The 23727-nt window shown below is 33.8% G+C and overlaps 2 protein-coding genes across 2 annotated transcripts in view; one reads left to right on the forward strand and one right to left on the reverse strand.

Moving 5' to 3' along the window:
• The window catches only part of LOC129229515 (protein arginine N-methyltransferase 6-like), a 43359-nt gene extending 39269 nt beyond the window's left edge, over positions 1 to 4090 (forward strand). Inside the window, exons 14-15 of the mRNA XM_054863832.1 lie at positions 559 to 666; positions 3966 to 4090. Coding sequence (XP_054719807.1) covers positions 559 to 666; positions 3966 to 4044 — 187 coding nt within the window. The 3' untranslated portion in view covers positions 4045 to 4090. The remainder of the gene's footprint in view (positions 1 to 558; positions 667 to 3965) is intronic.
• A 2119-nt stretch (positions 4091 to 6209) lies between these two features.
• LOC129229240 (sulfate transporter-like) overlaps positions 6210 to 23727 on the reverse strand; it is a 42400-nt gene continuing 24882 nt past the window's right edge. Inside the window, exons 10-15 of the mRNA XM_054863505.1 lie at positions 19686 to 19755; positions 18342 to 18451; positions 16530 to 16569; positions 12687 to 12827; positions 10066 to 10120; positions 6210 to 7253 (exon numbers count right to left, since the gene is read on the reverse strand). Of these exons, the coding sequence (XP_054719480.1) occupies positions 7135 to 7253; positions 10066 to 10120; positions 12687 to 12827; positions 16530 to 16569; positions 18342 to 18451; positions 19686 to 19755 (535 nt within the window). The 3' untranslated portion in view covers positions 6210 to 7134. The remainder of the gene's footprint in view (positions 7254 to 10065; positions 10121 to 12686; positions 12828 to 16529; positions 16570 to 18341; positions 18452 to 19685; positions 19756 to 23727) is intronic.

Consider the following 23727-nt stretch of genomic DNA (forward strand, 5'->3'; position numbering starts at 1 on the left):
CTCTTCTTCCAGTGAGTTCTGAACTGAGCGAGTTTAATAACTTTACTTCTGGAAAGAGCTCCGTAACCAATCGCATAAAATGTCTCCAATGAATCAAGCTCGATTATTAGCACGCCAAAATGCAGTTTATTACGTGTAATCTGAAATCTTTAGGAGTGAAGAATTTGAAAGAGGGGCAAATGTTATCTGTTTGCATTGCCGCATCCACGTAAAATAAAATAAAGGTGTCGAATCTTAAACCGCATAAAATAAACCCGCTTGAAACGAGGGTCTACTGTAATGTAATATAAAAACTAAAGCTTGTAATTTTTAGTTTTTTGCCAACTAAAGGCAATTATTGCCGCCCCTAAGCATTTCAATCATAAATGATCACATATTGAAAATATATTTGATTTTTTTTTCAGTAAATTCATCCAAAAAACCTTAAGTATTAACATCAAAATTATGCAAGTTATTATGAATGAAAAAAAAATATCTCAACCAATCAATTTTTTTTTTAAATTGATAAATTAATAAAATGACATGTGAGCGTATGTTAATGTATATTTAATGTTTCAGAGAGACTCATTGGGAACAGTCTGTGTTGTATGTCCCTCCTGTAGCCGTTGAACAAGATACTATGGTATCTGGGAAGTTGTGGATACGTAAAGGAGAAGTGTATCATAGGTAAGCATGGTTTTGCTTTCCACCAAGATTCTCTTTAAATTCACAATTTTAGTTCAAAGGTTTTTTTAAAGGTGCTAGGTCCTATCATCAGATATCAAGGGTCTGATGAGAGGAAATGTGGGTCCAATCAAGAACCCTTCTCAAAATTCCAATCAATTAAAATGGTTCCTCCATAAAATCTTGATTAACCACAATGAACCTTTTATAAAATTCAGATTGAACCAAATTGGACCTTTCATAAACTTATTTATAAACCTTTTGTGGTCCATTTTGCAACGGTAGTTTTTCCCTCCTGGTAAATCCAAACGGATTATAAAATGTAACTGGTGTGTTTAGAGACGGCATTTTAAGTGAAAATCTTATTGCAGTTGAAATAAGTGTCGGATCGAGCAGGATCTCAATGAAATTTTTTTAATGTAAAACCGACTTTGATGTACGACCACAAAAAGTTGAAACAAAAGGGTAGTCGAATCAGAAATGTAATATATTATTGCAACATTCATTTTGGTTGAAATTCTGAAGTTTCACAAAATATTTTGATTTAAAACATAATAGTAATAATTCACAAAATGGGTCCCAGTGAAAACTCCTGATCAGATCCCTGGATATATCTCATTTTTTCTTTCTTCACACATTTATAATGTACATTATGCTTCAGACTAGTGTATCAGAATCTTTGGGACATGACTGAATATTAGGTCATGATAGTTTGAAAATGGGTCTCGACTTGCAACCAATTACGTATACTACACAACCAAAAGTGTTTATCCAATTTTATGGATTTCCCTGGAAATAAGAGTTGTAATCAACTGTTCTGTAACTTTTGTTACATAAAATTTAGGTTTCAGAAATTAGTTTTCTTACTATGTACAATTATTTGACAATAAAAAAAAAAAAAAAAAAGCACTCATATTCACCAAGATATAAGCATTTCTTTCGAAAATATTAATTTTGCTTGCATGTTTTCGACTTAAAACATGCAGAGTTTTCTGTCAAACTTTACCAAACTTTCAGAAAATGTAACAGCATACAATTGAAATATAATACTTGAATTTAAAAAAAAAAGAAAAGAAAATTTGATTGTTTAAAGCAATTTGATGGCAATTTATAACTTTCATAATTTAAAACAGAAATAAATATAGCAACCCATTAAAAACACCAGTTGAATATCTTAAAACTTATTAAAACTTAGCTCATTAGATCACTGATATTTTTCTGATTCCCAAAAAACGTGATGAATCATAAGGAATTGTTCGCAAATAGTCTGTTTGTACCACAAATCACACCATGCTGAATTATTGCAAACAAGTGTTGCCAATTTTCCAACAATCCCTTATGATTTGTCTCTTATCCGAAAATGATTGAAATTTGTCTCGTTAGATACCTGATATCTTTGTAAGTTTTTAAGGCATTCAACTGGAACCTTTTTTTTTATGAGCTGCCCCATAGATTTTAGGTTTTAAGCTATGAAGGTTATAAATTACATATTTCACGCATGCACAGTGAAAAACTAGTTCCTTTAAATGTTCATGTTTCATCAAATTTTCAATATTTTTATTTCAAACTCAAGTATTATATTTCTCTTGGATGCTGTATTTCTAAAAGTTTAATAAAGTTTGACAGAAAACTCTGCTCGTTATGAGTCGAAAACATGTGAGCAAATTTGATATTTTTGAATGAAATGCTTATATCTTCGTGAATATAAGCAATACTTTCACAAAAATGTGTTCAAGTATTGTACACAGTAAGTAAACTAATATCTGAACTTTACAGCCACTCACAAAGGAGAATGATTAAAAAAAAGTTTTTGTTTTCCTGAATTTGTTGCTGGTCCCCTAAATGCGAGTTTGATTTAATCTTTATTGGAAAATGATAGCTGGATCATATTTTTTATGTGACAAAAGTAAGATAACAATTTGGTCTCTTATTTTTCGAGAAAATTCATAAAAATATGAATACATTGAAAGTGTCCTAATACCTTTTGGTCACAAAGTATATGAATAAATTTTGCATTAATGAATTGTGCTAGAACTTGCTAAAGCTTATTAAAAGTTTTACTTCTATAATTTTTTTGAAAGGTTATGTGAAGGTACCTGTGTTACACAAAGCTCAGCAGTTTAAAAATTGTTACTTAACTACATTTTTGTTTGTGAATTTCACTATGCATATTATATTTGTTTCTCTGAAAACTAAAATTTTAAATATGTGTATGTGATAGTAATTTTATTGAACATTTACTGCTTGAAGTGAAGTTTAGTGACCGTTGGCTGTAACATGGTCAAAGAACAACGTTTGCTCGGTTATTCATAGCAGTGTATTGAATTATCTGTGAAATGTTAGAATGGCTCAGAAGTGGGCGTATCCCCCTTTTATTTTCAACCCTATGTTAAAGCTTGACTAGGAAAAGAAGGCAGATGACCTTGAAGCAAAACACCATTTGTATCATTGGTAATAGGTAGAATCTGCCAAAAAGCACCGAATAGTAAGAGGCATGGTTTCGCTAATCCTATCTATTCCAAAATAATAACAACCTATTACAAATGATGGTTTTGCTTCAGGGTCATCCGCCTTCTTTTCGTGGTCAAGCTATAGTTATGTTTGTTTGAATGTTTGTTATACAACTGCTAAAGCTTGACCATGGAGAGATGGTGCCTGAAATGGAAGTGAAAACGGACACTGCATTTTGTAAAAGGTAGAATCACCAGGAACGCTCAAGCAGTAAAGTTGCATGTTCTCGCTGATCTTACACATTTCATAATGAAGTGATCCATTTCTGTTTCGAGTTCAACCGCAATTTATCATGGTCAAGCTACACCTTAAAGTCTCGAGTCAAACTAGATTACCACACATGTCATAACACAGGTGAATCTGTGCCATGTTCTCGCACATGTCTTGCAGAGTTTTTGGGATTTAGAGATGTTTTGCCACAAAACATCTGAGAGAACATGGCACAGAATTCATCTGTGTTATGACATGTGTGGTAATCTAGTTTGACTCTTGCGACTTCAAGGTGTAGCTTGACCATTCTGTTTCGGTTGAACTCGAAACAGAAATGGATCACTTCATTTTGAAATGTGTAAGATCAGCGAGAACACGCAACTTTACTACCTAGAGCGTTACCGGTGATTCTACCTATTACAAAATACAGTGTCCATTTTCACTTCCAGTTCAGGCATCATCTCTCCATGGTCAAGCTTTAGCAGTTGTATAACAAACATTCAAACAATGTTGAAAATGAAAGGGGGGATATGCCCACTAGACCTCAGTATGAACTTATTTTCAATGATTTTTCCATGTAGGTTTTTAGACATAGAACTTGAATATGCTGTTTCTAGCACTGGAGAAAAGAGAAAAATGAAGTTTAAAATGAAAGATTAATGTAATTAATTTATACCTTCAATTTTAATAAAAATTGTTTTTTCCCTTATTTGTTGTTGATTGCTTGAACTGTTTCACTCTTTCCATTCCAAATTTGTTGCCACATTTGAATACTTTTGTTACTGATTAATTGGATCCTGATGATTTTTTGGAAAATATTAGCTTTCATGCAGTCCTGCTATCAATTGAGAAAGTTTTCATGCTATCAATTAGCCTTTACCTACCAAGCATACTCTCCTGTCACAACACTGTGTGGCCAAAAAACCCTTCCCAGTGCTTCTAACATATTTCTTGCCGATTCTCATGTAAAATGACCACCTGAATCCAAATATGGCCACCGTTTTCCCCCCCTACAAATCCCATTTTTTGGGAGTAAAACCTCCCATTTTTTTTCCAGTTTTTGACAGTTTCATAGCCATTATTTTTATTTGGAGGGGAAGGGTGCATCATATTAGCCATTAACACTCTTTTGAGACGCTAGAGAGGTGCAAAGTTCAAAAGCATGAACATTTGGAGCAAGTTGGGGGGCTCATGGGAGGTATTGCCCTCCAAATTGTTTTTTAAATCATCAAAACTGATCTGTTTTTTTTTAAAGATTTTTTTAAAAGCATTTTTTTTAACTTATTTTTAGGCATAAAACCATGGTGTAGGACTCACTCCTATGCGCCCTAAGTCTGAAAAATTTTTTCATTGTAAAAATAAATAAAAAACATTGAAAGCATCACATATTGCATTGTCAGAGTCGCATCACAGATCTTCAATAAAGAACCTCCTGCATTATTAAAATTACATTAAAAGATATGATTAAAATGATCGTAAATTTGCTTATACAGTAGAATTAATGTATATTTATATTTCTAATAACACTCTTCCGTTATTTTCACTATCTCAAGAAGTGATAAAAAATGGAGCCAGTGCCTCTCCTGAAATATAAAAACTAATGCTACACCATAAGCATACTTACGTTCATTTCTTTTTAAAAATTAATTACTTCTGGGAACATAAGTTGAATAACATGGGAAGGTTCTTTACCGAAGATCTACCATGTGACTCCAACATGCAATACTTCCAAAAAATTTTACTTATTTTACAATATGAAGCTTTTTTAGACATGGAGCTTGTACGAGCAAGTCCTGTACTTTGGGTTTTATGCTGAAAAATAAGTGCAAAAATTGTAAAACAAACCCCTAGAAAAAAAAAAAGATTGGTTTTGATGACTTTTGAAATATTTTAGGGGGGAATACGACCATGAGTCTCCCAACTTGATCTAAATGTGCATACTTATGAACTTTGCACCTCTCTAGCCCTCAGAAGAGTGTTAACGGCTAATATGAGGCTCCTTTTCTCTCCAAATTAAAATAATGAATATGAAGTAGTCCAAAACTGAAAAAAATTAGGTGCCATTTCTAAAAAGGGGGACCTGATGGAGGGAAAACAGTGGTCATATTTGGATTCAGGGGGTCATTTCACGTAAGATTCAGCGAGAAATATGTTAGAAGCACTCTGAAGTTTTTTTTTTTTTTTTTTTGCCGCACAGTGTAATTAGTACTAAATATTTATCAAAAATCCTGGGGGTGCTTACTCGTATGCCACACCCCGTTTTGTGAGAACTCCACCACCAGTAACTGCATAATAAATCTATCCTCTAGAAATCAAACTGAACTGGTATACTGGCGATAGATTCCTTTACAATATGGGACGTCGCTTAAGAGTGCAAACCCTGGATTTTCAAAACTAATTTGATACTAATTTTGAAGGGAATGATTGGTAAATAAATGCAGCACCCTGAAATCTAAAAAATGATTAAAACAAAATCATAATATTATCAGTATTGATAATCAGTACAAAAGTAATTAAATAGAGCAACCAATTTAGGATGGAAGATTGTTAGTATCACAAATGAGGCAGTGAGAAGCAAAGGGATGTAAGTGGACATTTTCAAGTTTTGATTAAAATGCGTTTAAAGATAATGTCCTAGGTTGACTTTCATGGAAAAGTTTCCCGAAATCAATACAACAGCACCTACTAGTACTATCTCCTGCCCCAAGATATAGGAGGGGTTCACCTACTATTTGTACAGATTATCTTCAAATTTTTAATTTTCCACTATCAGCCCTTTGCTTCTCACCGACTCTATTTTAGTTGTGCAAAATTCAATTTACAGTAAACACTTTATTTACATATCAAACAGATGGTGACAAAAAACACTTTTTCAATAAGTTCTTCATTGCTCGAGTTTCACATTATAGCTATTTTCTGTACAACAAAGTCAACTTTTCATTGCAGCACGCTTTGATAATCATTCTGATAATTGCAGGCTTTGGCAAACGCTCTAAGTTTATCTTAAGTTAATCTTAAAGTAATCTTAAGTAGAATGCTTAAGAATTTTCATATGTTTTGATGTTTGAATTTCCTTTTTAAAACTTTTCATTTTGTTCATTTGCTTCTCAATCATATTAAATCTCTATAATTCAACACACTATACACCTGAACACAAAAACATAAATTTAAAGATTGGCCAACCATTTTAGAGCCACAAACAGCTTCTATAAGAAATAATAATGGTCATGATAACAAATGTTAAAACAGAAAAAGATTAAAATTAGTTTTGTAACTAAATTATTTATCCAATCATAACGGTAATAATAATTAGTTAAATAACTGGTAAAATTGAAGTAGGAATACCAAATTAATTTTCGCGGGTAAGCAATTATGTATCATCACATTAAATTTCAAAAACAGCCTACCTATTGTTGTGTGTAAATTTTAAAAACAGCCAATCTATTTAATACAGCTACAAAACTATTGTTTTATCTTTAAAAAAATACTAAAACAAAAGTTACCCGCTTGCCTTTATCAGTTTTAACATATACACTGCTTCGTATTGAGCTTATGTAAAACATTTTACACATACATACCTACTTCAGTTCAAATTTTAGATAGATCGTCCGTTTTGTAGTTAGTGATCAATTACTGAGGTTTACCAAAAACTTCTGCTTGCTAATGGAGTTGAAATAATAAATAGCAACCTAATATAGATTCCTCTTTTTTTTTTTACAATATACATATTTAATTTAACATTTGTTAGTGCTAGGAACTAAAGCATTCACTTTGTGCATATAATACTGCGTCGTGGACGGTCGGAAACAGGAATTCTCTACTGACTGTATTAAAGAATCCTTGGCTTTCTAAACTCTCTAACACTGGCTCTGAAAAGACACAAATACAGGTGGCTTTAAAATCATGTTTACAGTACGACATAATTTCTGGAAAATCAATTTCTTCAACACAATTTCACTCACATTTGATAAAACTTTTAAATGTGTAAAATTAACTGATCAGGTTTGACCAGTGCGACATTGATAGGAAAATACAGTAGATGCCTCTTAATGTGATCACTTCGGGACAAATATAGTTTGATAACAATAACTGAATAAGAATCCAGGGAAAAAAAATTTTCCAATTAAGAAGCGTTGATTTTTACAACTGAAAATTAAAATAACAATGACTCAACTGGACGCAACTTTAAATTTTAAATGAACTAAATTAGTAAAATAGAACAGCTCTTTTTCCATCAGTTAAACTATCCGTCCGTTACTACCGAGTCTTCTTAACCCCTGACACACAAAGGAAGGTGGTTATAAGTTCGACATATGTGTGTATTTGTCTGTGGCACTAGCGCCTAAACGGATGGACCGATTTCGATTTTTTTTTTCGAAAGAAGGGTTGATCGAAAGTGTTCTTAGTTAGGTTGCATTTTTAGATGGCATTTATTAATGAAGATATTAATTAAAAACCTCTAAAACGTTTTTCACGATTTTTGCAGTGAAGACATAGTTGAAAATTTTAAAATTTAATACCAAAATAAAGAGAATTTTTTTTAATGTGTCAGATAGAATGTGTTTGGAACATCCATGTTTCATAGAATTCGAATTATAACATTTTTTTTAAAGCAGATTTTAATAACAGCTAAGCCTTTATTCACGCGATTGATTACCGAATTCATTGTTGACCGACAAGGAAATAAAACGCAATGATGTAAAATTTTTATCTGTTGCCAGTTTCTATTTGACATTGATTTTTAATAATATAAGGCTTTTAAAAGAATTTTCAATTTTCCCTCTTGATTCTACTCAGTCAGGGTTTTTTTATATTTTTTTATTTTATCGTTGCTTGTTGCCCATTTAAAAAGCAAGATCTTCTGTTTTTCTCTGCATTAACGGACCGTTTACTCCCGTCCCTGACATCCGCAAATCACAGTTTCAAAGCAGATTCAACTTCACCCTTTTTTTCCAGCACGGTTTCCCTTGTTGTATAAATTTTTATTTAGCTTCAATTTGTTTTCAATCTTGTCACGATTTTTTAACCGACTTCAAAAAGGAGGCGGTTATCAGTTCATACCGTATGTATGTTTTTTTTTTTTTTTTTGTCCACTCACAGCGTCTCACCTAGTGGACCGATTTTGATGATTCTTTTTTTAATAGATAGGGGATGGCTCAACTTAGGTCCAATTACTTTGTTTGGCCATATTTGTTCTTTAGAAAAAAAGTTATGGTCAAAAGACAGTAAATTTCATGCAATTTCCCTATTAAATGATTAAATATAAAACCCATTGTTAGCAAAGTTTGGTGCCATACAACAGTAACATTAATAGTAATTGTGGTGATAATTTTGAATGAAGGCTTCTCTGAAGCAAGCATTAAGTATTTTCAGTGTCATTGCTCTATCGTGGGGGTAAATCTAACCTGGAAGCGAGGTAACGCAGTGATTAGGATCTGCTTAGCCTTCACAATGCTACTAGGTTAGTTTCGCCTCAACTATATATATATAGTAGTATTTTTATCGTTATCATCTATGCCAATAACAGATGATTGAGGCTAAGTAAGGAGATACAGGATTGCATAAAAAGCAACTTGTATGCTGTGAAATGTAAATTAGTTAGGGAAAACGTAATATTAAATGGTTATAATTAAATTAACACACAAATGAATTCCAGGGACAAAGATAAATTTTTAGTGTCAATCGCTTAAAGTTTTAGGCGTATTTTTAGTTTTTTTTAGTATGGAGCATTTTTATGAAAAAATAAGGTGAAGTTTCGTTATAGTAACTTCTTAATATTTCTGAAATACATTTACATTAAAAAGAATGAAATAAAAAAATTTTGAAAAAAAAAAAAAACAGAACCGACTTCAAAATTGCTCTAAAAAGTGAAAAATAATTTTATCCTTTAAACACCAACGATAATACTTTTAAACGTAATTTTTGAAGTTGGCGCAAAAACGATAGATAAAATCATTCACAGCCATAACTTAACTACAATTATAAATTTAACCAGGCCCAGTTTCTTCAATACCACATACATTATGCATTGATAACAGCATATTTGAGTAACGATATAAATGTTTCGTTCCTAACTTTGGACGATTTTCCGAAGAAAATATAAACGAAGCATGGTTACACTGGATTTTGTTTTTTGTTTTTGCGCCAACTTCAGAAATTACGTTTAAAAGTATTATCGTTGGTGTTTAAAGGATAAAATTATTTTTCACTTTTTAGAGCAATTTTGAAGTCGGTTCTATTTTTTTTTTTTTCAAAATTTTTTTATTAGTAACTTGTGATACAAAACATATTCACATTTTTTACGGATGTTTTTGATTGAAGCATAAAACATAGATATTTAAAAAAAAACATGGAACGCAAAGCATCAACAAAAGAAAAATCACCAGCTCTCAGACATTAATGATGTATCACTAGAGACCAGTACCGTGGATGGGAAAGAAAATGAGTGGGGGAACTCATCAAAAGAAAAGGTGGTCTAAAACCAATTTACATTATTATTTCCCTTACATTTTTTTTAGAATAGAAGGAAAAATAATTCAGGGAAATGGTGCCCCTCCCAACTATAGCACTAGGTGTGACATCTTTTAACATTTAACGTACAATCTCAACCTCAATAACAAGAACAATATCGAATTCTGCAGCTATTTTAGTGCCTTAAGTACTTTAACTAATAAATCTTACCTTGAACACAAGCAATATATATCACAATATTATTTACAGCAAATTCTCTCATGACCTAGAAAACAAATTTATTCTATTAGTTCCAGAAGAAGAGGAATGAACGGACATACAGTAAATTCTTACTTATCCAAGCTAAGAATATGCTTAATCTTGAAATTTCAAAAAATTTGCCATGAAGATAAAGCAGTATCTTCAATTTAAAAGTATTGTATATTAGATACCATCGCTAACTACTTTTTATTAGAAATATCTTTGAAATATCGTAATTCTATTATTAAAATTAAGCATTTTATTTTAAAATTAATGTATGAAACGAACTGAACTGTAACAAAATGGTTATTTTGTTACATACATATAAGATGATTCGTGCAGTGCTGGATTTATGTATAAGCTAAGCAAGCTATTGCTTAGGGCCCCCCCAACTCCCGGAAAACTGCATGATTCCTTCCAAAAAAAGAAATACTTGAAAAATAAATTTCATTTTCTAGTGCTTGAAAATTTGGAAAAGTGTGGCTACAAACTACAAATGGGAGGGGGGTAGAGGGAAGAAATGTTAATATGTGTCAAATTCAGCTCCTTGCTACATCCTGCATCAAAAATGTAAAAAATCATAGTTCCCATACGTGAAATACACCGCCAGCTCAGTCATTTCCAGCCGAGGACTACAGTTTCGTGCTTATTAGCACTCATCAGCCCGGCATCGGCTGGAAATGACTGAGCTAGCGGTGTATTTCACGTATTTCTGCTTTAGCCCTGGCTAATGGGCGGTAATTTACTGAACATAGTTCCCATGTTTCTGAAACATATTAATTTTTTGCGACTCACATATTTCATATCTTGCAATTTATTTTATTCCAAATGCAGTATTTTTGAAATTCTTTTAATGTTGCTTGCTTTTATCTTACTTCTATTGCATATTATCAATCTGTTTAGCATGAAAAAAAAATATTACACTACATCTATTCCTTTTTGTTTTTTGTTCCACTTGCTATTGAAAAAAAGTTGTTGTCATGAGAAATCAAAAGATTATTTTTTCTTTTAAACTAAAAATAACCATTTCTTACAAAGTTAGAACAACTGTAAAAATTTACGATCAAGTACTAAAATATCAGAGACTGGAAAGTACAAATGAAGTGCCTTAAATAATTTTAATTGTTTTAGAGTTCTTGAAAATAATTAGATAAGTCTTTGAAAATCCTAAGCGAAGTGGGCACCAAATTTATTTCTTATCAAGTGTATAAATTATGAATTGTCCAAATGTGCAGTATGTTACTCTTGTTACCTATTTCCTAAATCTCTATACCATTTATCCATATCTAGATCATATTACGGAGTGGGCTGATAAATGGGGTATGGCTGTTAATGTTGGGAAATGTCAAGTGCTACATTTAGGACATGGAAATAAGTGTACAAGTTATTATTTGTAAGGTTCAGTCATTAGTCAGGCAGACAAAGTTACTGATCTGGGGGTCCTAATAAGTCAGGATTTAAAGTTTAGCCAACAGTGCAGCATTGCTAGCAACAAAGCCAATAAGATGCTTGGGTTTATCAATATATCTATTTCAAACAAATCTAAAGAAGTTCTTCTGCCCTTATATAGAAGTTTGGTAAGACCCCATTTGGAGTATGCTGTTCAGTTTTGGTCTCCTTATCGTAAGAAAGACATTAATGTATTGGAAAGGGTTCAAAGGCGGGCTACAAGGCTAATAAGTGGACTTTCCCACTCAGATTATGATTCCAGGCTCAGAAGGCTTAAAATGTACAGTCTTGAGCAAAGAAGAGACCGAGGGGACATGATTCAGCTGTTTAAATTTATTAAAACGAAAGATGTTACGGGGCTAAAGTTTAGCACTGAAAACAGGACAAGGGGTCATTGTTTTAAGCTATTTAAATCTCAGGCTAACATGGATATTAGGAAAAATTATTATTTTAGCAGGGTAGTGGAACCTTGGAACAGCTTACCGGAAGAGGTGGTAATGAGCAAAGGAGTAGACAGTTTTAAGAGGGCCATTGATCTTCACTGGGGATTGTAAATTGACTAGGACCAGTCTAGCTGGGACCAGAGCGTGTTGCTGGTCATCACTTTTGTATTTGTATTTCTTTTAAAGCCTTTTTTTTACTATTTATCATTTTATATTTAATTCATTGTTGACATTTAATTCATTAATCATTAATTTAATTTATCGTTACTGTTGAAAACAGTAAATTTTTTTGGAGATTATTTTCTTTTTCAAACTAGAATCGGGGGAAATCCAAAACACTAACCCCCCCCCCCAAATGAAAACAAAAATTTACAAATTTTTGAAATACTTAAAGGTTCAACCGAGGTGTGGGGAGGAAGCTCCTGAAGTAAAATTAGTTACTTTTTACGTTGTACGTTTTCAATTTCAATACTTGCTGGTTTTCTATTATTATTATTTTATCTTTTAAATACTCATCGCCCCTTACAAATTTATAGGGCCTTACAGGAGAAAAATCGCACCTTTGTGGTGCGATCACCCTCCGTTTGGGAACAACTGTTATAGTTAATTGTATTTTTTTTATTTTATAATGTTAGTAACTTATTAATAACTTACAATAAGCATGGTAAAAATCCATAAATTCCCTTTAATGGAACTTACTTGTAGGAGCATTGCCACGCCTCCCGAATCCATGTATGCCACCGCAGACAGCTCTACTATAATCACTCTTAGAAAGTCGTACTTATAAGTGTTCTGGAAGGTCAGTTGATCCTCTTCTTCCAACATCTTTTTTTTCTCGTTCTGAAACAATAGAAACTCGATGAGCAATTTAAACAAGTACAAGAAAAATCTGTTTTGTTACTAGCAGTACCCCCACCGCGATGCCCGTGCTAAAAATTTAATAGAAGTACGTTGAATAAAAAAAAAACCCACGCCCCCCCCCCCCCCTCTTTTGATGTGAAATAATCATTTTTCTTCAACTGAAATGCATACAGACCTTTTCAAAAAACTTATTCAAGTCTCTTTGGAATTTAAAACTATTCGCCAAAACACATACAAAGATAGCCGCCTGCAGCAACCAGCTGGTTCGCCTTTTATGCAAGCAGCTTCAAAGGGGGGGGGGGTGTACTCTCATTGCCCCCTTTATCGGAAAATAACAAAAAGCACGTACATTTTTAGGTGATTTTTGTTTTTCAAAGTCGAGCGGGGGGGGGGGGGGGCATTGATCACCCGTTGAAGTTCCTTAAATAAGCCTATCTATCTCTTACTGACCATCTACAAATTTCGACCTCTATATTTATCTATCGACCTATCTATACGATCTATGCATATCTACCTCTGATGGTAATTAACAATCTTTTTCAATGTATATAAAACAAAGATCATGCAAAAACCGCGCGCTTTATTTATTTAATTAAAATAGCACCAAAAAAAAAAAAAAAACCATTGTGTGCAAAAGATAAAAGGAAAACCTTACTGCTTTTAATGAATCAAATACACACAAATATGTAATGTTAAATAACAGCAATAACAGATGAGAGGGGGGGGGGAATGAATAAAATTCCTACATAAAAAAAAAGCAAAAGCAAGCGCTGTAGTTGGATCATGTGGTCATGACGTAATGACCATCGTAAATTGAAGATTGCTAAAAACTTCTGCTACGCTTGGAGAAGTCGTGCTGTGCTCCGCATTAAAAAAATTGTAAAAAAAAAAAAAAATTTTTTTTGCGTATTTTTGAAAACTTTTTTCCTAAAGAAGGTGAAATGTTTTTACTATTACATAGTTTAATTTTAGAAAAGAGGCCTTTATACTTTTTGTGGGATGAGTTAAGAAAAAAAATTAAACTCAGGAAAAAATGCAAAATAAAGGGGTTTTTTTTAATTATAAAACATAGAAAATTTGCTCTATTTGCAAAAACTTTTTTTTCGTCTTGCTTAAAATTAAATTTTCTACATTTTAGTACAAAAAATATTTTTCTGGTGCAATTGGTTCGGGATCTGTATGTAGTGTAAAACAGACTAAAAACTGCTAAAAATCACGTAAAACATTGAATAACTTTTTTTCTAATTAAAATGTCAATTATAGCCTATAACCTTCCTCAATAAATGGACTATTCAACACAAAAAGAATCTTTCAATTCGAACCAGTAGTTCCTGCAAACAAACTAACTCTTCAGCTTTATATTAGTACTAGTGGTACCCGCACGGCTTTGCCCGTAATAGAAAATTAAAAGGTCTTTTGGTTCGCCTGCATATTTACAAATAATGTATGGTGAATTTTCTCGCCAATTGGCTTGTGCCCATGTTACGGTTCCACGTTATGATAATTTCGTAATTTACTCGTCCATCTTATGATAATTTTGTTCTGAAAATTGGAATAGAAAAAGAACCACATCGAATTTTCGAAAAATCGCTTCGAGGTGCACACCCCCATGCTACAAACTAACTTTGTGCCAAATTTCATGAAAATCCGCAGAACGGTCTTGGCGCTATGCGCGTCACAGACATCCTACAGACATTCAGACATCCAGATCCTCCGGACAGAGAGACTTTCAGCTTTATTAGTAACATCTTTATTAGTAAAGAAGATAAAGATTCTTTCCCATTTTATTAAATTTCTGTGAAAAATGAGCTTAAAATTGGAATAGAAAAAAAACAAAATCGAATTTTCGAAAAATCGCTTCGAGGTGCACACCCCCATGCTACAAACTAACTTTGTGCCAAATTTCATGAAAATCCGCGGAACGGTCTAGGCGCTATGCGCGTCACAGAGATCCTGACAGACAGAGATCCTGACAGACAGAGGGACTTTCAGCTTTATTATTAGTAAAGATTAGTATAGATTGAAAACTGGAGTGACAACTCAGAGATTTGTTTCAGCAGACAGTGAAATGTGCAAAAAATAAACAAATAAATAAAATAAAAGGAAGCCCGGAAGTCGTCTTTCCAGAGTTTGAGTACGCCACCTTTCGGTGATTTAAGAAATTAGTCAAAAAGGTAAAATATTCAGTGGTTGCACAGACGAGGCAGATCGGTATTGGACAATTCGCTCAGGGGCTCGGTCACGGTTTTACCTCTTTCAGTAGTCATTAGTCAGAGACTACAGCGCCTCCTATCGTTTATTTGAATTGAAAATCTGCCTAACCGATGGTGTGTCAACTGTTCATTTGGTTTTTCAACTGCAGGTATTTAAATTCCTCAGGGAGAGCTAACTGATTGTTTGATTGCATTTAAAAATGAACCACGTGACTTCCTTTTACTCCATTTTAATGTCATTTCCCCATTATTGGAAATTTTAATGTGATTCAGTTGTTTACTCTCTAAATATTACCAACAGTGGCCAAATTGAAACCAAAGTTAAAATTAAAAAAAAAAAAAATCGCCAAATTTGCCGCCAAGTTGGCGACAAAACTTGGCGACCAAAAGACTGGCGATCTATCGCCAAGTGTCCGCCAAATTATAACACCACTTGAGTTTATATCGAAATAACAATAATTTCGCCCCAAAAAGGGGCAAAAGATCCCCCCTTGGGAACATCCGAATGAAACCAAAAGGGAAGATGCACAACTAGGTCCCACTAGGAGTCTACGTACCAAATTTCAACTTTCTTGGACATACCGTTTTTGAGTTATGCGAGATACATACACACATACATACATACGGACGTCACGAGAAAATTCGTTGTAATTAACTCGGGGTTCGTCAAAATGGATACTTCGGGTGTCTGTAGGTTCCTAGACATATATCCACGCGTGGGCGGGTCGAAGAAAAAACTCAACATTCATTCGGGGGTGAGAAAAATGGAAATTAAGGCCGATTTTTGAGTGAAAATTTTTTCGCGAATACACTTCCTTTTTTTGTAAAAGGAAGTAAAAAAAGCTTTTTATTTAATAATCGCTGGAATATATATACATTTGAAAAGGGGAAGGCTTTCTGCCTTCTTTACAGTTACGTAAGAAGAGCTGAGAAAAGGGAAAAATGAAGAGAAAACAGGATTTATAAGATTTTCCGATGAAGCACTATTCCGAAATCTGGAATATACAGTTAAACAAAGGAAGAATTTCGTGCAAATAAGCATTTCATCCTTTGTTTAGATTAGAACATTTTTTTTCAAAAGACTCCTGTGAACAAAAAGAGGAGTTTATGAGTTACGAAAGAGTGGTAGAGAAAGTGGATTTTTTTTTTTTTTTAATCCGCCGCTACTTGTGGACTACTACATATTTTTTAATGCATTTTAGTGACATCACGTAAATCAAGTGCAGACATTAAAAAAAATAAAAATTATAATAATAAATAAAACTTAATTTTACTATCGAGAATACCGTACGATGATATATTTTACAGTCCCGGAATGTGCTGTTTTAACACAAGTATACAGTATTTCCGAAAATTTAGCTTTTCCCAAAGTCGGAATTTTTTTTCAAAAAAACAACTGAAACTGTAATTCCAGCTAACATAACATATGATATTTCATTCAACTCTGATAAAACTAAAATGTACTTACTTGTTCATTTTGATATTTTACTTCTGCCTCTGGACTCGAGCTATTAAAAAAAAAATGCATTTATTAACTAGAAAACCGTGAAAAAATGAAAGTATTTACTGTTAAACAAAGGTATTACACAATAATATGGTATGAGTGGAATATACTCGTAAAAGTTGTCCGTTTAAATACAAAAATCAGTGCCAAAACTGAGCATGTGTAATCTTGGGAAGGGGGGAGGGTATTTATTGCAAAACAGAAAGATACCTCTTTGGCGGGGGTATTTTTGTGTAAAGATTACAATTGGAAAAGAAAGAAAGAAATTCCCGGACATTTAGTGGCATCCCTTATGAGTTTCTTTCTTTTTCTTTATCATATGAGGCAGTGAGAAGCAAAGGGATGTCAGTGACAAAATTAAAAATTTGGAGATGACCAGTACACATGGTAGGTGAACATCTCCTCGGTTTTGGGGCAGGAGATAGTACTAGTAGCCCTGGTAGGTGCTGCACTACAGCATGATTTAGAAAAAAATCAATAAAAAACTTCCTAGGATCTGATCTTCAAACGCGTTTTACTCAAAACTTGAAAATGACCACTTACATCGCTTTGCTTCTGGTGCCTCATACCAAATACTCCCCAAACAAAAACTAAAAGACCAACGTGTAGTTTGGTTCCTATAACTTGAACTACAATGTACAATGGATTAAACTTTTCCATTTATTGAAAAAGAGGTGAGGGAAGCTGGCTTAGCTCGGCAATAACGTACTACGAGAGTTATTTGCTTTGTGCCGCTTCTATCTTTCCAAGTCGAAATGAAGTAGTTAAGGTCCAACGTCTTTTCACCAAAGTCACACTAGAGACTAGAACATAGCATGAGAAATTTGATTGCGCAGTTTGATCACGAGAAACGTTTTTTGAGACTAATAATTATCTTAAAAATAAATTAACTCAAAATAAAATTTTAGAAAATAACGAACATTAAAGTCAGTGCAAGACCAAGATGTTTGTAGCGACACTAAAAGAGAAATTATTGTAATAAAGAGGCTTTCATTAGTCATCAAAAATATTAGTTGTTTTGTTAAAGTTTTTCCCATTTTCATTTCATCAGTAACAACTAACACAAGTTAGTATGAGAGATGAAATAAAACAGTCATCAAGGGTTTTTTTTTAAGAATATTCTATGCATTAGCGAAAAATACTGTCGCTTGTTCTATGTTTATTATTCTAAGTTGTGGCAAAATTAAAAAGTTGGAGATAACCAGTACAAATAGTAGGTGAACCCCTCGTCTGTCTTGGTGTAAGAGATGGTACTAATAGCCCTGGTAGTTGCTACTATACAGCATGATTTAGAAAAAAATTCAGTGAAAGCCTACCTAGGATGTTATCTTTAAACACGTTTTACTAAAAACTTGAAAATGTCGTACATCCCTTTGCTTCTCACTTTTTCAAATGCATATTGGAAAAAAACGAAAATGTTTAATTCATCCAATAATAACCCCATAAGATTTGATAAATATTTACCTTTGTGCTGAAAAGTAAAGTAAGAAATAACGTCAAAAAGCACAAATTGCAGATTAATACAGACACGTGTTTCGGCGTTTCAAGGAACGCCTTTTTCAATGCCAAATAAATGAGCTTTTATGGATGAAACTTTTGTCGGATGTCTTTTCATCCATAAGCTCATTTCTTTGGCATTGAAAAAGGCGTTCCCTGAAACGCCGAAACACGTGTCTGTATTAATCTGCAATTTGTGCTTTTTGACGTTGTTATTTCTCACTTTACACATAACATTCGTTTGAGAAAGAAATCAGACGTTTTAGAAATCTCGCTTACCTTTGTTGAAAACTAATGTGATGAAATATTTGGGATCTAAAGTAGTCCCTGTTTCCAAAATAAATAGATGCTCCAAAATGGAAAATCTTTACCCCAGGAATTTCTGTCACCTGGAAAAACACAATTTACTCAGATTTCTAATCTTTTAGTAATTAGAAAACATGCATAAAATACACCGCCAGCTCAGTCATTCCATCCGAGCACTGCAGTTTCGTGCTTTTTAGCACTCATCAACCCGGAATAGGAAGCAACTGAGCTGGAGGCGGAAAACTTCTTAAAGAAGCCAAGAGAGCCAAGCAAACTGGTAGCTACATAAAATACACAGCCAAGCTCAGTCATTTTCAGCCGAGGACTGCAGTTTCGTGCTTATTAGCACTCATCAGCCCGGCATAGGAAAGTGACCGAGCCGGAGATGGAAAACCTCTTAAGGAAGCCAAGAGTGCCAAACAAACTGGTAGCTAATATAGAATTAGCACAGACCAGACGAATGACCGAAGCAATTCGAACTGAACCATCATCTGGTCTGTGCTAATTCTATATTAGCTACCAGTTTGTTTGGCACTCTTGGCTTCCTTAAGAGGTTTTCCATCTCCGGCTCGGTCACTTTCCTATGCCGGGCTGATGAGTGCTAATATGCACGAAACTGCAGTCCTCGGCTGGAAATGACTGAGCTGGTGGTGTATTTCTGCTTTAGCCCTGTCTAATGGGCAGTAATTTACTGAATAAACTGGTAGCTAATGTAGAATTAGCACACCAGACGAGTGACCGCAGCAATGGTGCAGTTCAACTCAAAGATTGAAGGCAAAGCTAGGTATTTTGCAGTAAGAGACCACCGTAAGTTAAATACCTAGCTTTGCCTTCAATCTTTGAGTTGAACCGCACCATTGCTGCGGTCACTCATCTGGTGTGCTCTTGTGATTCCTCTTCCGGGCTGATGCGTGCTAAAAAGCACGAAACTGCAGTCCTCGGATGGAATAACTGAGCTGGTGGTGTATTTTAAGTATTTCTGCCTTAGCCCTGGCTTAGGGCGGTAACTTACTCCAAATACCATGCTTCGCCATCAATTTTTGAGTTGAATCGCACAATTGCTGTTGGTCACTCATTTGGTGTGCTAATTCTACATTAGCTACCAGTTTGTTTGGCTCTCTTGGCACCTTTAAGAGGCTTTCCGCCGCCAGCTCAGTTACTTAATATTCCGGGCTCATGAGTGCTAAAAAGCACGAAACTGCAGTCCTCGGAAGGAATGACTCAGCTGGCGGTGTATTTCATGCATTTCTGCCTTAGCCATGGCATAGGGCGGTAACTTATTGCAAAATTAAAAAACATATTTAGCTAATTACTTACATTTGGATATTTCTCGACGCTCCTGTATATTTCTGTGCCGGGGAGATTACCCAGTAAGCACGTCTCTGGGCTAAGAGAAAAATTGAGATCAAAATTTGGAAATAGTATTTAAAAGCACGGGTGGAAAGTCAGTAAGTAAGTCACACAATTTTTCTAAATAATTCTCATACTAAATTATTTTTCACTAGTGGTACCCGCACGGCTTTGCCCGTAGTAGAAAATTAAAAGGTCTTTTGGTTCGCCTGTATATTTATAAAAAAATGTATGGTGAATTTCTCGCCAATCGGCTTGCCCATGTTACGGTTCCACGTTATAATAACTTGGTAATTTACTCGTCCATCTTATGATAATTTCTCCGGAAATGTTCTTAAAATTGGAATAGAAAGAGAATAAAATCGAATTTTCGAAAAATCGCTTCGAGGTATACATCTCTGTGATACAAACTAACTTTGTGCCAAATTTCATGAAAATCTGCTGAACGGTCTAGGCGCTATGCGCGTCCACAGAGATCCAGACAGAGCGACTTTCAGCTTTATTATTAGTAAAGATAAATGATTTGACATGATAATTACTTATTCTTTTTTAAATCTTTCCATATGAGAAGGAACCAATCAAAATTACACGTGTCCATTCAAACGATTTTGTTAAATTCACGAAAAACGTGTTTCTAAATAAACTTTTATGAGGAAATGTATTTATATATTTATATAGCTTGATTTAGTCTCATTTATATTCTTAAGAAAAATCTTTCGAATCTAGGAAAAGTAATAAATCTGTAGACCAATTTTTTTAATCAGGGTAGGTCTTCATTTGATTGAATCTGACATGCATTTCTTTGATTTAAATCGTAGTGAATATGTTTGTTTAAGCGAATTAAGAATCTAAAAACATTCCCAGACGTCTGCCATAACCTCAACAGCAAGTAAGCACAAAACTTGACAGTGTAGAACAGTTCCAGGTCACATGGTCGAAATAGGGAGCTCCTGTTACCCCGATAGAGATGGTTTTTTGATTGAAACAATTCTATAGACATGTTCATGTTTGATTTAGGACTCCTAAGTTTTAAAACAGAATTTAAATGGGGCAAGACTTCCCTTGACTGAAACTAACAATACAGTGTTTGGAAGAATCATAGTGTAATATTTTTATCAGCTGCTAACGTGCCATTCTACTCAAAACGGTAATTTTGTCCCGCACGTGGTGCTTCATATATTTCATCTTCTTTACTAATAATAAAGCAGTAAGTCTCTCTGTCCGGAGGATGTCTGTAGGATGTCTGTAGGATGTCTGTAGGATGTCCGTAGGATGTCTGTGACGCGCATAGCGCTTAAACCGTTCGGCCGATTTTCATGAAATTTGGCACAAAGTTAGTATGTAGCATGGGGGTGTGCACCTCGAAGCGATTTTTCGAAAATTCGATGTGGTTCTTTTTTTATTCAAATTTTAAGAAAAAAAAACTATCATAAATTACGAAATTATCATAACGTGGAATCGTAACATGGGCACAAGCGAATTGGCGAGATACGAAATTATCATAACGTGGAACTGTAACGTCGGTACAAGCCAATTGGCGAGAAAATTCACCATACATCATTTGTAAATATACAAGCGAACCAAAAGACCTTTAATTTTTCTATTACGGGCGAAGCCGTGCGGGTGCCACTAGTAAAAAATAATAACTTAAAAGGATAATGAACAAAACTTTGTTGCTTTAGAAATCACAAACGCATGTGTGACTTCTTAAGAAAAAATTTTCTTCAAAAATTATTTCTTTTTTATGAAGTATAGGAACCGTCACGTGCGGGACAAAATGACCATTTTCAGTGGAATAGGCGTATACATTTTTTTTTCAGTGGTTTTAATAATTATTTCTAAACTAATGAGATATGTTTCCTTTACGTTTTAACCATAGCTTTCAAAATTTACAATTTGTTTCGTCATTGCTGTATTAGTAGAGCGAAAAGTTTAGCTTATTCATAAGCAAGTTACCAGAGGTTGACTTTGGATGTCCCGCACGTGACGCATGTAAATAAATTTCATTTTAAATAACAGAATTGTTTAATAAAAATATAATTGTGTCAGAAGTATCTTTGCATCAAATGTGGAGATAAAAAAAAAATGTTTACCCCTGTTTCATTAAAATATTAAGAGATATGACGAAATGTTAATGAAATTTAAGCGTATTTTTGTCCCGCACGTGACGGTGGAATGGCCCTTACTCAATTTTGTTGAAACTGGAATGTGTGGATTTGATTGGTACCGCAGATCGGATATCTCCGGATCAAATTCGTTTATCTCCTCTTGTACACTGTTAAAAATTCAGGAAGATTTTCTGGTAATTGTTACTGTAAAATTGCATCGCCGACGCATCGCTGATTTTTACGGTAATTTATACCGGAGAAATAAGCGATCCCAGCGCCAACTGGTTGCTGTGGCCTACCGAGGAAACCGTAAAATTTTACAGTAACATTTGATTTTTACGGTAATAGTTACTGGCAACATGGATGCCAGTAACAATTACCGTAAATTTTCCGGAAAATTTTTAACAGTGTAATGAGGTTGTTTCCTTCAGTTAAAAGTATTACTTTCAGTCACTGAAATTGATAAACTATGCAAAAAAAAATCATGGAGCGATTAAAAACTTTCATTTTCCCAACGCATAATTTTTAAAATGTCTGACTTTGAAAATAAGGCGTGGTCTTTATGACGTCACAAATGATGTACTTTGGCGCATCTGTCTACCGCGATTCCACGATATGATAATCAAGAAGCGAAATAAATATTGCGCTCTGCGCTTGATATCAACCATATTGTTAGCAACACATGTGAGTAAAGAAGCGAATTAAATATTATGCTCTGTGAATGGCATCAGTGAACGGCATTTCATCATTTGTAATGTCATGTGCAGAAGCTTATACAATGAAATGGGGTTGCTTCCTTCAGTCAAAAGTGCTACTTTTTGTCACTGAAATTGATAGAATAAGCAAGAAATAAAAAAGAAAAAAAGAAGGACATAGAAAATACTTTAATTTTCCCAACTGTTATTTTTAAATTAATTTTTAAAATTTCCGATTTTTCAAACAAGACGTGGTCTTGATGACATCACAAATGATGCAATTTGCAGCATCTTTGTACCGCCTTTCCACGTTATGATAATCAAGAAGCGAAATAAATACTGCGGTCTACGCTTGCTATCAACCACATCGTTGCCAATACACATGAGTAAAGATGCGAATTAAATATTTTGCTCTGTGAATGGCAACACTGAATGGCATTTCATCATTTGTGATGTCATCGGCAGAAGCGTAAACAACGAAAGCTCACCGATTTAAGTAATTTTTTTTTTAAATATTAAACTTAAACAAATTATTTAAAAAAAATGGTCAGATCCCATGTTTTTAAGCATGCTCTTTCAGAAAAAAAAAAATACTTTTAAAATTTCGGAAACGACCCTATTGCACCGTTTAAAATAGTTAAAAATATTAAACTTTGTCAAATTATTTTAAAAATGGTTAAATCCTATGTTTTTAAGTATGCTCTTTCAGAAAAAAAAATACCTTTTAAAATTTCGGAAACGACCCTATTGTTATTGAAAGAAAAAAAATGGCGAGGATACAGTTCTCAATGTTGACGAAATTATACAACGTTGTCAGAAAGAAATATTTCGAACCGTGTCTTCTCGAATGTCATTGTAGAAAAACAACCTAAAATGGTGCAATTTCCAGTATTTTTACGCACCAATTGCCTAACAGCTGGTTTTCAATTAATTTCCAAATTATTGCTCTAAATGTGAAGCTTTTTTCGAAGCTATGTTGGATGAAAAAAATCGACTCTGTTTTAATATCACCATTTGTTATGAAACGCCTGGAAAGTTACTGTAAATATGTTTTTGTTACAGTATTATGCACATTACAAGAAAAGCCGATTTAAAGTTTTTGAAATTGCTGTAAATGTGTTTTCGTTACAACGTTCATCATGGGACAAAAAAAGCAGTTTAACGGTGTTAAAATCGCTTCACAATTCCTATTGTATATATCTCTCT

This window comes from Uloborus diversus, chromosome 9 (assembly GCF_026930045.1).
Source record: "Uloborus diversus isolate 005 chromosome 9, Udiv.v.3.1, whole genome shotgun sequence".
NCBI lineage: Eukaryota > Metazoa > Arthropoda > Arachnida > Araneae > Uloboridae > Uloborus > Uloborus diversus.